Source organism: Mus musculus, chromosome Y, assembly GCF_000001635.26.
Source record: "Mus musculus strain C57BL/6J chromosome Y, GRCm38.p6 C57BL/6J".
Taxonomy (NCBI): Eukaryota; Metazoa; Chordata; class Mammalia; order Rodentia; family Muridae; genus Mus; species Mus musculus.
Window position 1 is genome coordinate 21088805 of NC_000087.7, and position 18284 is coordinate 21107088.

Sequence of the window (18284 nt, forward strand, 5' to 3'; positions counted from 1 at the left end):
TCAACAGGGTGCCACTAGATATTTGGGGAGGGACCAGTTGCTAAAGCCCAAGGCCAGCGAGCTCGAAGCCCAGAGTGACCAGATTCAACCATTGCACTGCCTTTATGTACTTATGACCCTCCTCCAGCAGGCCCCAGACAACTGCTGACCCTTCAGTAATGGCCCTTTTCCTCCTCTGAACTCTATAACTGGAAGGCTAATCATACCTCCCTTCTTTGAAAACCCCTCTAGCCTGCTAATCTAATGGAATCTCTCATATTCTCTCTTCAGCCTACTTGGGATGACTGTCAGCAGCTACTGATTCTTTCACCACAGAGGAGAAGGAGAGGATTCTGAGAGGAAAGAAAGAGCATGCTGGGGGCCAATTGACTACCAATAAAACTTCTGAATGAAATGGATGCAGCCTTCCCTCTGACATGTCCTGACAGGACTGACCATATGGAGCAATTGACAATTTTCAGCTGGGCTCTGATAATAGAACTGAAAGGAGCTGGCAGGTGCCCCACCAATTTGTCCAAGGTAAGAGAGATCCTACAAGAGAAAAAGGAGCCCCCAGCAGTGTTTTTAGAATACCTCTGAAAGGTATAGAGGTGTTACACTACCTTTGACCCTACTTCGGCGTGCCAGCAGGTGACAGGTGTCATGGCTTCCATTGGGCAGTATTCTTCTGACATTAGGAAAAGGTTACAGCGTCTAGAGAGTCCGAAAACATTATCTTTACAACATCTGTTTAAGGAGTCAGAGAAAGTGTACCATAAGAGAGAGAGTGACAAGTCAGCACCAGGGTATATTGTGCTCTGAGTCTGCAGACACGCTTAAGGTCCCCAAAAGACCCTAAATGGGATCATAAGACCTCTGGTGAACGGAACACAACCTCTGCTCCAATCCAATCTCACAGGTTCTGAGACTGCATTAATTAGGGAAGCAGAAAAACTGGCCTGACAATGGTCACAAGTCCCTCTGGTCTGTGCCAGCACCTGGCCAACTTGTTGGACGGAGTCTGAGGACAGCCCCAAGGTCCTCACAGAAACATCCACGAGATCTTAAGACCTTTGTGAATGGAAAACCACTTCTGCTCCAATCCTATCATGCAGGACCTGAGACTGCATTCATTAGGGAAGCAGATAAACCGGCCTGACCAGGGTCACAAGTCCCTTCCAATCCATTACAGCACTGGGCACCATGGGGGCAGAGTCTGTGGACACCCCAAAGGTCCCCACAGGACTCTCCATGGGATCTTAGTACCTCTAGTGAGTGGATTACAACATCTGCCAGGAGGAAGGTTCGAACACCAGATATCTGGGACCCTTCTCTGCAAGAGGAGATCTTGCCTGCAGAGAGTACTCTGAACACTCAAACTCAGGAGAAAACTAGTCTCCGAAGTCTGCTGATAGTGGCTAACATAATCACCTGACCATCGTTATGGCAACTATTAGAAAACAAAGCATTTAATTGGAGGCTTTGTTACATTTTCAGAAGATTGGTCAATCATCATGGGAGGTACCCCATCACTGGAGCAATAGAGAACTATTGATCCTTAGGCAAAGAGAGAGATTCCGCCATTGTATTGGCTTCTTGAAAACTCAAACTCATCCTTGTTGACACACCTATCCTCCAATGAAGCCACACCTTCTCGTATTCCTTCTAATCTTTAAACTCACTGCCACTTCCTGGTAATGAAATATTCATATATATGTGTCTATAGGGGATTTATTATTCAAACCACCACTTTTCCCATTGCTCGATCAGCTATTTTTTTTTAAATATAACCTAAAGGGCTACCATTTATTAAGGACTACTTATGAGCTTAGCCACAGTGATGGGCCCTCCCACATCAATCATTAGACTAGAAAATAACCCATAGACTTACCTAATGACTAAGTGATTGGAGACAGATGTTCAATTGTTCTCTCTTCTCAGGTAACTGTAGATTGTCAAGATGGGAAAAAATAATGTTCCATCACAGTAATGTTTAACTTACTCCATAACCTACACAAACATTACTCAACACCATCTATTGCATTCTGCCCCTGCATAGACACACTTCCATGTATGACATAAGTGAAGGGTGACTACCTCCATCAGCAAGGATACTCAATAATATGTGACATGAACTGAATATTTCCTATAGCCTCACAATCCCCACATTCTACTGTGTGTTACACTTATTGGGGGACTTGCTAATCTGTCCAATATCCTGCCACCAAAGCTATGACAAAAAAAAAATCCTCATCAGGAAATCCAATGAATTTTACCTGATTTCTTTCTCCTGAGGCAACTGAGAGTTATCCCTTAATGCTTATATTAGTGTCTGATTCATCTGTAATAAACCCACTACTATTAACAGCTACATCACAGGAGGTATGACAAATACCATCTCCCATGAGTTGGACAAGACTTTTCAGCAGCTTTTTTGAAGTATCCTTTCTATACTAAAAAATCCATTGATTCCTTTATTTTTAAGTGTGTAATTTAATGATTTTAACACATTTTCACCTCCGTTCCATTTTCCCATCATTTTCTGCTACTTCATATGATATTGCAATCTATTAAAATATAGTAGTGAATACAGTGAAAGGACCAGTGTGTGAAGCAGCAAATTTCTTTATTTCTCAGACAACAGATACACTGCCAGAATCTTCCAGGTACAACTGCTTGGTAACTTTGTGTCTAATGTTAGCATGATTCTTCCAGAAAAAAAGCTTAAAGAATTAAACCATGGTTACTCTGGACCAGACAAGTCAGTATCACTAGTGAAAAACATTCATGTAAATCATTTTCATCACTGTTACAATGTGCCTTAGCAGCAAGGAAAACGGGTCCATGGTCACAAGAGTATGAAAGAGGCATCAAGGAGCACAGTTGTCCAACTTATTAGCAGCCAGTAAGCATCAACACAGGAAGCGACCAAAGACAATAAATACCTTCCAAGACATGTTCCCAATGACCATGTTCCTTTACAAGTGCCTCACCCCTTCCATGCACACCCATCAATCAATTAACTCATTGATTAAAGCCCTCAGGGTCCAATCACTTTTCAGATTGTATATATTGTTCTACCTTTGAACATTGTACTTCGGAACAAAATCTTCATCAAAGACCCACGACTGACATTGCAAACCCATTTCACCACACAATTCTTTATGTTACAAAATGTGATAGGATCTATCTGTCTCTTTAAGGGTATCTCTGTCTAGCAGTTACAAAAGCAGAACGTCCAGGCCAACAGAATCATCACCACCATGAGCATTTTTTTTTTTAATATGAGTTCAAGAAGAAGGAAAATGCAATGCAAGTTAAGGGTCTTGATCCCCTATCCATCCATCTTAAAGCCATAGGATGGACCCAGAAGTTTAGGTCAAAAGTGTAAATTTCACCTATACTACAAACAACTGTGATGATTTCTAGCCATCTCCAGTTTCAGTGTGGTATTTAGTCCCACCATCTACATCAAGGCATATTGCCTAATGTGAAATAATGCCAGCTGTTTATTGCAAAAACCACTATGTGTTGACTTGGATGTAAAATGAGACATCTATAATATAGATACACTTGTACACGTACACATACTCACAGAAAGAGGCAAGAAGTAGAGGAGCTGAGTCTTAGGATCCCTCAATGAAGAGATAGTGGAAATCTTGTAAGACAGAGATGTCATTGAGAAAATGTATGTCTCTATCTGCACAAAATCAGGCCAGTCTGCCTTCCATCAATGAGTTGTAGGTTCTCACTATCCATCATCCCCATTTGAGAAGGTATGGACAGTTAATAAAAGATGGAGAGTCAGTTTTCATCAAAGGTATGCCCTTTGAAGGTTATAGGTTGGCCAGGCACTACTGGTAGCCCCATATCCAAGATTTTATGGGCAACACAATTGATTTGAATGGGTTTTATCAAAAGGGAGAAAAGGAGACATGAATTTGGAAGGAGGATTTAGGTGGAAATGGATCTGGTTTTGGTTCGGGAGGAGTTATTAAGAGAACTGGAAAGTAAATTCCATCAAAATATATTGTATGAATTTCTCAAGTTATTAATGAATGTAGTTCTTAATATACAATATCTGTACTGAACCTATACAGACGACTTATATTTCCATCTCCTAAATAACAAACCCTTGTATAGCAGTTTCATTACATTAAGGGCAAAAGTAATCCAGAGATTATTTAAAATAAAGAAGGATCAGAGGTGATGGCCCAGGGGCAAATTCATGTGTGTGTTCATTTACTTACAACACCAGTGCTTAGGATTTTTAGAGGGGCAGAGACAGGAAGATGAATATGACTTCCTGAAAGCCAGCCTCACTATTAGCTCAGCAGGAAACCCTATCAAAAGCAGATAAATTAGGGAGTGAAGGAGCAAATCATACTATGCCCTTCCCTAGCCTCTGAAATTACCTGTGTGCAGAAACACATGAATATAATTAAAATATACAAGAGCTTATCTTGCATAGCTTATATGCAGTGTTTTGTTATCTTAGCCTAGAGTCCTGAGGACTTTATATCATTAGAGTTCCTGAAGCAAACTCCCCAGATATAGTGGATGGGTATATCTTGTTACTATGCAAAGAGACCTCAGTTAAATGTGTGTGTCAGTGACTCCAAAACACCTTTCCTTCTCTACCTTACTTTATATGGCACAGAACGACCTGTAAATAATTAAAATATGAAAACAAAACTTTTTCACGAATTTAGGCTTGTGTTAAAATAATATTTATAACATTTTATTGAATGGAACAGAAATCTTCAGCTCCCAGGAGAAATACAGTGAATCCTGTAGGCTTCTGTTTTGTCCCATTATGAAAAAAATTAATTGCAAATCGACAGTTCCCACACTTTTAACTAAATCAGGATGAAGGGATATGTTTCCATACAAATAAGTAATGCCAAAGTGATTAATCAAGTAGAAATGTGGCAGGGTTAGGATGCCTTTGGCTGATGTGACAATGATGACTGATTAGTCTCTTGTTATGCAAATAACCCTAACCTCTAAGAAAAGAAAAGTAATGATATAAAATATTCCAAGAAGTGGCATGGAAAATTATTACTTGATTACAATTTCTTTTACATACTTTATTAGTTTGAATAATTGTGGCTCACAGAAGATCAAATATTCAAAGGAGTTAGTTTTCCAGGTGGTGGGACGTTTAGAAAGAATTAGGATATGTGTTTTCATTAAAAGTGATTTGGCACTGGGCTTGAAATATCAAACAACCATTGAAATATCAAAAACTCTCTCTCATTCTCTCTCTCTCTCTCTCTCTCTCTCTCTCTTTCTCTCTCTATTTCTCTCTCTCTTTCTCTCTCTCTCTGTCACTCTCTCTCAGTCTCTCTCATGTTTTAAGCCATTCATCAAGTGGTTGACATCTAGTATTAATCCATTGCGTGTTAATTATACAGAGTAAGGCAATCAACATTTATGATATGGATGTGAAATGGTCTTTCTTGTTTTTTTTTTTTTTTAGTTAACTCAACCTGGGAATATAGAACCTCAGATAAAGAACTGCCTCCATCACATTGGCCAGTTGCCACACCTTTAAGGAAGGATCTTTCTTGGATGGCTGTTGTTGAAGGGTCTAGCCCACTATGGGTAGTGTCATCATCTATGAAAAGGATATACAAAGTGTGGTGGTGACCGTGGAAGGGCCAGAAATTGATGTTTCTGGAAGAACTGAAGATCTATATGGCATGAAAAATTAAAGTGCCCGCTAATTTGTAAGTAAATTCCATACTTACCAGTGTTCAATATTTTGTCTACCCATATTTCAAAAGTAAAATTATCAAATATATTTCACCCTGTTTTACTGCATTTAATCTATGAAATTACTTGTAACCAGAAATACTGAAAAAATTTAAAGGCCTTTAAAACATGACTGGCTGATTTTGGGTTTGTTTAACTTTATCACAACTTTGAAGGCAGGACCAAGAGCTAGATTGTCTTCTCATTTTACAAAGAATCCATGATTCAAGGTTGCAACTGGCTTCAATACAAGGTACTTAACACTGTAAAATTTCTGCTTTGTTTGAATAAAATAGTAATTGCTCTAACTTTGGTTTTCATAAACAGAATTTTGATGTGCTATCCAGTGTGCTGCCTCAAAGAGTCTGGCACCATTTCTGACACTAAGAACAGTTTAAAGATAACCAGGGAAAGTTTGGAACAGGGAAAATAACCACCAAGGATGTTGGTGAATCAGAAACTGAAGGCTTTCACAGGAGGAAAACAAAAACAAAAGCAAAACAAAGCAATCAACAAACAAACAGAAACCCAACCACCAAAAAATATAAACAATACAAGAGTGATTTACTTGGGCAGAATGTGACTCAGGTCATCAGGGCATTTCTGTAGGGATTTCATTTTGGATTTCTAGGAGGCCATATGAAAAGGTAAAGCCTAGATGGTTAATGTTTCTGAGTGTAATTAGGGAAGGAACCAGCATGAGTGGGGTTCTATGATGCAAGCTGAACTAGGTGATGTCACAGAGCACTGGCCATAGATTGCACATCTATTCCACTTAGAGACACTAGAATGCCTAGAAGGTGTGTCCACTATTTTCCCAGTGGTCTGTGAAAGGCAAGCCAGCTCCTGAACTCCAACTTGTTCCTCAAGCTTTTGTGGCCTGGTCTGTATCAAAAGACAGAATCTTGACGACTAAGACATTTTCTTTGGGTAAGTACATTTATGAAGTAACTGGGACCATCATAGCTATAGAAAGCTGAAAGTTTTCCCTCCCACACTGAGTAACTGTACAGTCTAAATTCTCCCATGTTTGGGGCCAGGGGCATGGTTGATCCAGTTTAGTTGATCTCCTGAATTTATTATCCTTGCTAACGATATCTCCTTCAAAATTCCATTAAAATGCCAAAGCTCTTCATTGTCCTTATGTATTTTAGAAGATGTAACTTCTAAATGGCTGATATTGCCTGGACTTGTTGAGGCCGGAGTTGCAGTGGCAAATAATCACCAAATAATCCTGAGGCTGGGTCAGGTAACACAATACAGAAGGCCAGTGGTGTGCTGTGTCCCTGGGATATTTGTGAATATTGCCACCTATTTCACAGCTTGCAGGTACAAGAGAGGGTAGGTGACAACTCTGGCTCATTTTCTTTATTCTGTTCTCTCCTTGATCATTTTGGGTAAAAGGCATACCAACTTCCACATTGACATAGACATGCAAGGAGATGTTCCTCAGCAGAGGCAAATTAGCTCAGGGCTGAAGACATATTCATCTGAGTATATTATTCTGAGCTCTCGAGAATTACTTGTTAATTTCCCTTTGATAATTTCCTTGTTTCCTTTATTTATTTGTTTGTTGTTGTTGTTGTTGTTTTGTTTGTTTGTTTTTTCTTTGGATGGGTGTTTAATTTTACTTTGAGTGTGTTTGTGTGTAGCTTTGGCTGTTAGGAAAATCACTTTGTAGAATAGACTAGCCTTTATCTCACTAAGGTTTGCCTCCCTCTGCCTCTTGAGTACTAGGATTAAAGATTTGGGTTACTACCATCTCCTATTAACTTCTGATTTGATTGTTTGTTTTGTTTTGTTCTGTTTGTTTTTCTTTTTTGATTTTTGTTTGTATGTTTTGTTTTGTTTTTGTTGGTTTTTTGTTTTAGTTGTTAATGTTGTAGCTGATTTGGAGACATTTTTTCTTTGTCTATCACTGGCTGCCCTGGAACTCACTTTGTAGACCAGGCTGGTCTCTAAGTCAGAAATCTGCCTGACCCTGCCTTCTGAAAGCTGGGATTAAATGTGTGTGCCACTATAGCTGGATTATGAGCTTCTTATTTTGATTAAATTAAGTTTAGAAGCCCAAACATGTTTAGCATAACCTTCTTGACCTGCTCAAAAATTCCATTAGAGAAGAGCCTTGGTCCTGCATTCTCTCCCACCCTACACCCATTGCCTTTCAGTAACTCATATATATGACAGTAGCAACAGCATTGTGTCTGGTTTAAACAGGCAATATCTTCAATCCAAGGCAATGGGCAAGTATATTTGAACACAGAATGATAGCCACAAGACATCTGCCTGGGTTTGGTGTGGTATACCACAGCAAGGCTACAGCCATGTAGAAGAAAACACCTTTGAAGAGGCTTAGCATGTCATCCCTCATGAAGAAGAGGAGGAGGAAGTCTTCTTCCAACACCCTGAGGAATATTGTCAGCTGCAGAATTTCTCACAGTTGGAAGGAAGGTAATGAGCCTGTCACCCAATGGAAGGCCATAGTTCTAGATCAACTGCCAACAAACCCTTCTCTTTACTTGGTGAAGTATGATGGAATTGACAGCATCTACGTACTGGAGCTCTACAGTGATGACAGGATTTTAAACCTTAAGGTTTTGCCTCCCATAGTAGTATTTCCTCAGGTGAGGGATGCCCACCTCGCCAGAGCCCTGGTTGGCAGAGCGGTACAACACAAATTTGAGAGGAAAGATGGCTCTGAGGTCAACTGGAGGGGGGTGGTGCTAGCCCAGGTGCCAATCATGAAGGATTTGTTTTACATTACCTACAAGAAGGATCCAGCTCTCTATGCTTATCAGCTCCTGGATGACTACAAGGAAGGTAACCTCCACATGATTCCAGACACTCCTCCGGCTGAGGAGAGATCAGGAGATGACAGTGATGTGTTGATTGGTAACTGGGTGGAGTACACCAGAAAAGATGGTTCCAAAAAGTTCGGAAAGGTTGTTTACCAAGTTCTAGCCAATCCTTCCGTGTACTTTATCAAGTTTCATGGTGACATCCATATCTATGTCTATACTATGGTGCCAAAGATTCTTGAAGTTGAAAAATCATAAAGTACAGAAACGTAAACATATAGGACTGGAAGAAAAAAAAAGTTTTTTTTTTCCTGTGTTGGCTACATAAGGGTCTTTGATAATCCCAGTATCTTTGCCAATAAAATGTGTTTTGTTCTAAAAATGTAAATGTGTGACATGACATGCTGTGAGTGAACAATTTGCTGGACGAGATGGCCTACAGTGGAAAGAACTTCAAATGAAGATGAAAGTTTCATTTCAGGCGGTGAACAGTACATACACCTAAAATCATACATGCTAAAATGAACAGCTTCTCTGGTCTGCATTCCGAATAAGGAATTGGAGATGGAACTTTGAGGAGCAGGGATGGCAGAAAAAGATGGATGTTTAGTAAGTAGGGGAGAAGGACAGGACATAGGTAGAACCTCTGATGTGAAGACTGAAGGAGAAACAAAATTTGGGGAAAGTGGGACATTTAAAATTAATGTGGCCTTGTTGCACAAGGTGAAACCTAGAAAACTGATTGAAATAGACTCAGAAATCAGAGAAATCAGGTTTTCTTTGAATAATGACACTTAAAGAAACCTGTCTTACATTTTAAGATTTATTATCTTTACTTATGTGGGTGGGGATATGGTATGTGCTTTTGAGTACAGGTGAACACAGAGACATGCATTGTCAGGTCCCCTGGAGCTGACATTAAAGGTGATTATTTGCCATTGGATATGAATTCAAGAAACCAAATCCATTTTTCTTGTGGTGCAAAAGTGCTTGTTACCATTGATTCATCTCTCTAATCCCATAAAGATATCTTTTTTAAGAAATCCAAAATTCACATGCATAAAACAGACCAGATTGAAGATAAGAAAGTTCTAATTGATGGTGACCATTAAAAGCAATAAGGGACACACAAAGAGTAGAGGACACTGAGAGACAAATGAATTCTAAGTTAGAGTTCTCAAAAAGTTAAGCTGGAGACACAGGAAGAAGAGAAATTTTAAGGAAATAGTCAAACTTGGGCCATATCCACATTGGCTTCTTTGTTTTCTTAACAAATAGCCAGCCTGTCATTACAGATGGGTGTGTGTGTGTGTGTGTGTGTGTGTGTGTGTGTGTGTGTGTGTGTTTTTGTGTGTGTTGTTTGTGAGTGTGTGTGTGTGTGTGTGTGTGTGTCCATTTTTACACAGGCCATCTAGACTAGTGAATGTTTATATTTATGAGACTCCCTAAATCATCACAGAAACCTTGATTTTGTGTAATGAGTTCCAAAAGTAAAGTAAAACAGAAAATGAATATGCTGTGAGATAATTTTGGGTTGGAATGGATCCTGAGTTCCTTCCGTGAGCACTCTTTCCCTGTGATGAATCCTGTGATCTTTTGCAGGTCTCCAATGAGATCCCCAGATAACCATAAAAAGCCCCACAGTGGCCTGTTCCACCTAGCTCTCCTCTAAACACATGACCCCCTACATAACTATGTATAACTTCAGCCTGTCTATAGCCTGGAAATTCTAGTCTTTTACTTATATGTGACCTCATTCTTAGAAAACACTGAAGGTGTAACCAATGCATATATGCTGACCTCTTTTCTACGCCAGTTGACATGGGTTTCAAATGTTATGAGTTTCCCCACTGTGTGGGTCACTTTTTGAGGAGCCCGTGTACTTCATGGAGGTCTGCCTGGGTTCCATCTATACTCTCAGAGGTTTTTTTTTTTTTTTTTTTTTTTTTTTTTTTTTTTTTTTTTTGAGGCAGGAATGCCATGGACTCAGTCATTACAATTTTCCTCTCTAGAATAAGTTTGTATGCTTCAGCATTTGATAATAATCTCTATTGTTGATTAATTTTAATATCTGGGAGAGTTTCTGCAGTAACTGATTCTCTTAGGGATTAGTTGCTGTGAAAAGACACCATGTCAAAGGCCACTCATAAGAGCCAACATTTCATTAGTGCTTTTCTACATTTCATTACACGTTCAGAGATTTACTCCACGATCATCAAGGCAGAAAATATGGCACTGTCTAGGCAGACATGGTGGTGGAGAGGAAGTTTAGAATTATGCATCTTCATCCAAATGCTTCCAGGAAAAACTATGTATTCTGCATGCAGGGAGGGTCTCTTCCACACTGGTAGAGCTTTAAAGCCCCAAAATGATATGCTTCCTCCAGCAAGGCCAGACCTATTCCTACAAGGCCACACCTCCTCATAGACAAAATATATTTAGAATGCCACACTGGTTTCATAGCAATTGACAAGATCTAGCTTCTTCAAAGAGGAGGAGCCTCAGTGGAGAAGATGCCTCCACAAGATCCAGCTGTTAGGAAATTTCATAATTGGTGGGAGAGCACCCACTCCATTGTGGGTGTTGACATCCTTGTATTAGTAGTCCTGGGTTCTTTAAGAAAGCAATCTAAGCAAGACTAGAGGAGCAAGACAATAAGCATCACCACACCATAGCCTCTGAATAAGCTCCTGGCTCCAGGATCCTTTGTTGTTTCAGTTTCTGTCCCAACTTCTTTGATAATTAACAACAATGTGGAAGTATAAGCTGAATACAACCTTTGCTATGGAATTTGCTCTTTGGACATGGTGGATCCTTACAACAATAAACATAGTAAGACATTCATAGGAAAAATGTCTAACAGTGCCAATGCCACTAATCTTAAAACCACAAATAATAATGTGTAGACATTTTATTTTTATTTAAAGGTAAGATATACTCGTGTACCTACCTGAGATGTAATTGTTCTAGTTTGCTTCTTTCTCACTATGTAGAATACTACAATCAAAAATAACTTGGAAATAGAAGTGTTATAGTCTATCACCGAGGAAGACAAAACAGGAAGTTGTATCAGTAACAGCAAAAAACAGCTTATTGGCTTGCCACTGTCTTAGTCACTCTTTTATTGATGTGAAGAGATACCATGGATAAGGCAACTATTAGAAAACAAAACATTTAACTAGAGGCTTGCTTACATTTTCAGAAGTTTGGTCATTCACCAAGGGAGGGATCCCATCACTGGAGCAATAGAGAACTATTGATCCTTAAGCAAAGAGAGAGATTCTGCCATTGCTTTGGCTTCTTGAAAACTCAAACCCATCCTTGTTGACACATCCACTTCCTCCAATGAAGCCACACATTCTCTTATTCCTTCTAATCTTTAAACTCACTGCCACTTCCCAGTGACTAAGTATTCATATATATGTGTCTATAGAGAACTTTCTTATTCAAACTACCAATTTTCTATGGCTTGATCATCTTTTATTATTTTAGTACAGTCTAAAAGGCTCCCAATTAAAATGACTACTGTTGAGCTTAGCCACAGTGGTGGGCCCTCCCACATCAATCATTACCCAAGAAAATATCCTATAGACTTACCTAATAACCAAGTGAATAGAGACAGATCTTCAATTGCTCTCTCTTCTCAGGTATCCGTTGATTGTCAAGATTGGGAAAAAATAAAGTCCCATCACAGGAATATTTTACTGACTCCACAACCTACCCAAACATTACTGAACAGCATTTCCTCCTCTCTGCCCCTTCATAGACCCACTTCCATGCATGGCATAAGTGAAGGATAACTTCTTTCATCAGCATTGATACTCAATAATAGGTGAAATGATGTGAATATGTCCTATAGCCACACAACCCCCCACATTCTACTGTGTGTTACACTTACTGGGGTACAACCCAATCTGTCCAATTTTCTGCCAACTCAGCTATGAGAAAAAAAAATCTCCTCATCAATAGATCCAATGAATTTTACCTGATTTCTTTCTCCTGGGGCAACTCAGTGTTATCCCTTCATGCATATATTGGTGTCTTATTCATCTGTACTAAAACCACTACTATTAATAGATACATCACAGGAGATATGACAAATACCAACTCCCATGAGCAGCTGCACAGTTGGCCAAGCCTTTTCAGTGCTTTTTTGAAGTTTCCTTTGTATACTAAAAAATCAATTGATTTCTTTAAGTGTATAATTTAATGATTCTAACACATTTTCACCTCCATTCCATTTCCCCTCATTTTCTGCTTCTTCATATGATATTGCAATCTATTAAAATACAGTACTGAAGGCAGAGGGAGGATCAGTGTGGGAAGCTGCAAAGTTCTTTAATTCTAAAACAACAGATACACTGTCTGAATATTCCAGATACAACTTTTTGGTAACTTTGGGTCTACTGTTAGCATGAAATTTCTAGAAAAAAAAAACTTAAAGAATTAAGCCATGGTTCCTCTGGACCAGAGAGTTTAGTATCACTAATGAGTCATATTCATGTCAATCATTTTCATCACTGTTACAAGATGCCTAGCAACAAGGAAAACAGGTCCATGGTCACAAGAGTATGAAAGGGGCATGAATGAGCACAATTGTCCAATTTATTGGCAGCCAGTAAACATCAACACAGGAAGCGACCAAATACAATAAACACCTTCCAAGACATGTTCCCAATGACCACGTTCCTTTACAAGTTTCTCACCCCTTCCATGCACACCCATCAATCAACGCATAGATTAAAGCCCTCAGGGTCCAATCACTTTTCAGATTGAGTATATTGTTCTACCTATGAACATTGTACTTCGGGCCAAAACCTTCATCAAAGACCCAGGACAGACATTTCAAACCCATTTCACCACAGCATTCTTTATGCTACACAAAGTGATAGGATCTATCTGTCTCTTTAAGGGTATCTCTATCAAGCAGTTCCAAAAGGAAAATGTCCAGGTAAACAGCATCAGCACCTCCAGGAGCTTTTATAAATGTGAGTTCAAGAAGAGCAAAATTGCAATGAAATTTAAGGGTCTTTGTCCCGCATCTCTGCATCTTAAAACCATAGGGTGAACACAGAAATGTAGGTCAAAAGTGTGAATTTCACCTATACTACAACTAATTGGGATGATTTCTAGCCATCTCTACGTTCTGTCTGTTACGGAGTCCACCAAGTCTGCCTCAAGGCATATTGCATAGTGTGAAATAGTGCCAGCAGTTGATTGCAAACAACACTATGTGTTGACTTGCATGTAAAATGAGACATGTATAATATAGACACATTTGTACATACACACATACTCACAGAAAGAGGCAAGCAGTAGAGGAGCTTTGTCTTAGGAACCCTCATGGAAGAGATGGTAGAAATCTTGTAAGGCAGAGAGGTCACTGAGACACTGTCTCTACTGCACAAAATCAGGCCAGTCTTCCTTGCATCCCTAAGTGGTATGGTATCACTATCCATCATCCCCATCTGAGAATATATGGACTATTGATGAAGGGTGGAGAATCAGTTTTCATCAAAGGTAAGGCTTTTGTATGTGATAGGTTTGCCATGCTCTACTGGTAGCCCCATGTCCAAGAGTTTATGGGCAACACAATTGATTTGAATTGGGTTGTATCAAAGGGGAGAAAAGTAGACTTGAACTTGGGAGGATGATTAAGGTGGGAATGGGTCTGGTTTTGGTCTGGGAGGAGTTATCAAGAGAATTGGAAAGTGAATTCCATCAAAAAATTGTATGAAGTTCTCAAGGAATTAATTAATGTAGTTCTTAATATACAATGTCTGTACTGAACATATACAGACCACTTATATTTCAATCTCCTAAATAGCAACTCATTTTATAGCACTTACATTACATTACGTGCAAAAGTAATCCAGAGATTATTTAAAATAAAGAAGGATCAGGGGATATGGCCCAGAGACAATGCCATGTGTGTGTTCAAACATTCACCTACAACACCAGTGCTTATGATTTTGGGAGGGGCAGAGACAGGAAGATGACTGTGGCTTCCTGAAAGCCAGCCTCACTACCAGCTCAGCAAGAAACCCAGTCACAAGGGGATAAGTTATGGAGGAAAAGAGTAGATCACACTATACCCTTCCCTAGCCTCTGAACTTACCTGTACAGTTCTCTATGCAGACTCACATAAATATGATTAAAATATGCAAGAGGTTATTTTGCATAGCTTATATTCAAAAGCAATGTTGTTTTAGACTAGAAACCTGAGGACTTTATATCATTATAGTTCCTGGAGCAAACTCCCAAGATATAGATGATGGGTATATCTTCTTACTGTGCAAAGGAAACCTCAGTTAAGTGTGTGTGTCAGTGACTCCAAACAGCTTTCCTCCTCTATGTTCCTTTATATAGCATAGAATGATCTGTAAATAATGAAAATATGAACGCAAAGCTTTTTTGTGATTTAAGGCTTGTGTTAAAATCATATTTATAACATTGTATTAAATGGAAGTGAAATCTTCAGCTCTCAGGAACAATACAGTCAATCCTATAGGCTTCTGTTTTGCTCCATTGTGAGCAAAATTAATTGCACATCAACAGGTCCCACACTTTTAACTAAATCAGGGAGAAGGGCTATGTTTCCGTACAAATAAGTAATGTCAATGTGATTATTCAAGTAGAAATCTGGCAGGGTTAGGATGCGTTTGGCTTATGTGATAGTGATGACTGATTAGTCTCTTGTTATGCAAATAACCCTTACCTCTGAGAAAAGACAAGTAATGATATAAAATATACTATGAAGTGACATGGACACTTATTACTAGATTTCATTTTCCTTTACATACTTTAGTTGTTTGAAAAATTGTGGCCCACAGAAGCTCAAATATTCAAAGGTGTTAGTTTTCCAGGTGGTGAGATGTTAAGAAAGAATTAGAATTTGAATTTTTATTAAAGGAGATTTGTCACTATTCTTTGAAATATCAAAAATCCATCAGGCTCTCTCTCTCTCATTCTTAATCTCTCCTCATTCTCTCTCTATCTCTGTCTCTTTGTCTCTATCTCTGTCTCTCTCTCTCTGTTTCATTCTCTGTTTCTCTCTGTCTCTGCTTGTTGTCTGTAGTATTGCATGTGAGCTCTCAGATACTGCTCTACACATGTGTGCCTGCCTGTTGCCATGGTGTTTACCATGATGTCCTGGAGTCGCCTTCTGAAACTGTAAGACCGCAATTAAATATTTCATCTTATAATTTGGTGTGGTCATGTCTCACATCAATAGAACAGTAACCAAGACATCCATATTCCAGTTTATTTTTTCAATCATTCTGTACTTATTTCATTAAAGTTACCTTTTGTCCATTGAAAAGTTTTAAGAATACTTTTAAAGGTCCTGAACAAATAGTGCCAGTAGGAGTGGCACTGTTAGTAGGTGTGGCCTTTTTGAAGTATGTGTGACCCTGTTGGAGTAGATGTAGCCTTGTTGGAGGAAATGTAACACTGTGCTTGTGGACTTTGAGATCGGCTATGCTTAAGCTGTCCCCAGTGTGGCACACAGTCTCCATCTTCTACCTGTGTATCAAGATGTAAAACTCTCAGCTCCTTCTCTAGCATTGTGTCTGTCTGAATGCTTCCATATTTCCACTCATGATAATAATGGAGTAAACCTCTGAAAACAAGTTACAAAGTGTTCAAGAGTTACTGTGATCCTGGAGACTCTTCATGGCAATAAAACCCAAACTAACACAAACACAAACATTCAAAAACACATTTGATATTTTGACTATTCTTGGCCTAGGGAGTGGCACTACTGGGAGCTAATAACCTTGTTGAAGTAAGTTTGGCCTTGTTGAAAGAAATTTATCTTTGTGAACATGGACTTTAATGCCCTCTGCCTAGCTGCCTGAAAGCTAATCATTTCCTAGCACCCTTCAGATGAAGATGTAGAACTCTCAGCTCCAAATGCACATGCCTGCCAGGATCCTGCCATATTCCTACCTTGATGATAATGGACTGAATTTCTGAACCTGTAAGCCAGGGTAAATTGAAAAGTGTCTCTGCTGATAGTTGGTTGCTATTCCAGAAAGACCAAAAGTTATGACGTACCATCCAGAGTCTGAGAATACATTGGTTTAGCTTCTAGCATTTGACAGAAAACAGGATTAACAAGATAATGAGAATATAAAACTTCCTATTTCATACTTAGAGACACATGGGTTATAGATCTGCGGAACTCAAGGTTTCATGGGTGGTATGGTAGGGTGATTAGTGTCTTTATATGAGTGCAGTGTCTGTTCCCAAGTCTGATGTCACACATACACATATGTTAAGTAATGAGTAGAATATCTTCAACACTTGCTCTCTTAGAGTGAAACCCTCTCACCATTTTGACTAGTTTGACTGGCCAATACACTATTGGGATATCTACCTGTCTCCACCCCACAGTGTTGCAGATATGAATAGACATGTCTGGAATTTTACAGAGGTGCTGAGAATACATGAACTCCACTGAGCCAACTTTCTAGCCCCCAGCAGGGTATTGTTTTTTGAAATCAATGATCACATCAGTAGAGAAATGAAAACCAACATGACCCTGATATTCTACCTTACCTCCACCTTACACCAATAAGTGAATGTTAAATATAAATTTAATTTATGTCCAAATGAATCCAGATTACATTCTAATGAAAGATAAAATTGGAGTGTATCCAGATGAAAGCTACGTTAGTAGATATTTGGCCTCTTATATGGAGAATAACCTATATTTTCGGTACACTAGGAGAGCAAATGCATGTAAATGAGTTCAACCAAAGAAAATCTTTGTTCCAGTGAATTTCTTTGTAAAATAAAGTTGAAAATCATGACATTTCAGTTATATATATTTAATTTTTTTGAGTATGTTATTATGGGAACATGTGAGTTTTCTTGGATTCCGATTGCAGAATTAGAGTATAGGGGACCTGATTATGTGGCACTATTATTTTTTATTAATTAATTCATTCATTGTCCACCTTCCTACTGTTCCATATCCCATATCTACTGCCCATCCCCTGTCTCCAAGGGCAAGTCCCCATCCTACCGGATCTCTAAACACCTTGGTGTCTCTAGTTTGTTGAGAATTTAGTGCATCATTTCTGATTGAATAGAGATCAAGCAGATTTTTTTCTGTGTATGTTTTAGAGACCTTCTGATAGTTCATATATGCTGCCTGTTTGGTTGTCTAGCATTTGGGAGAATTCTAGGTCCATAGTATTTGAGACAACTGGTCCTGTCGGCCTCCTTCAGTCTTTCTCAAATTAAACCAATGGTTCTGCAGATTCTGTCCATTGGTTGTTTGCATACATCTGCATCTGACTGTTACACTTGCTCATTATTTCTTCATAAGTACAGTCATCCTAGCATTCATATTACAAGTATCTGAATTCAGAAACCTACAGAGGCTGTGTACTGCAAGCAGGTCTTCTGCAAAAGCTATATATAATATCAGTACTAAAATTGATATCAGTGCTCTACAATATTCTATTCTATGTGATGAAATATCTCTCTCTCTTTCTCTCTCTCTCAATATATTCCTCTAACACTTAGTATGAATAAAGATTCTCTTATATTCTCTCCTACAAAGGGGATGATATTGACATGTCATCTGCAACATTCATTCACTTTCCTACACCGTTTGTGCTTTCTCTTAGCAATCAACTACTATCTAAATCACACATGTACTCAGATTACAAAGTAAGGTATCTGAGCTCATGCAAACTGTTATTCTGAGTCAGATTAGGGGGAGGACAATTCCAAACT

The 18284-nt window shown here is 38.9% G+C and overlaps 1 protein-coding gene across 1 annotated transcript; it reads left to right on the top strand.

The window, feature by feature from the left end:
• The first annotated feature begins 7997 nt into the window (after positions 1 to 7997).
• Gm20910 (predicted gene, 20910) lies at positions 7998 to 8792 on the top strand. The gene has a single exon (XM_017318767.2). It carries the CDS (start codon positions 8094 to 8096, stop codon positions 8790 to 8792), a length of 699 nt encoding a protein of 232 aa, XP_017174256.1. The 5' UTR covers positions 7998 to 8093.
• Positions 8793 to 18284: the final 9492 nt, after the last annotated feature.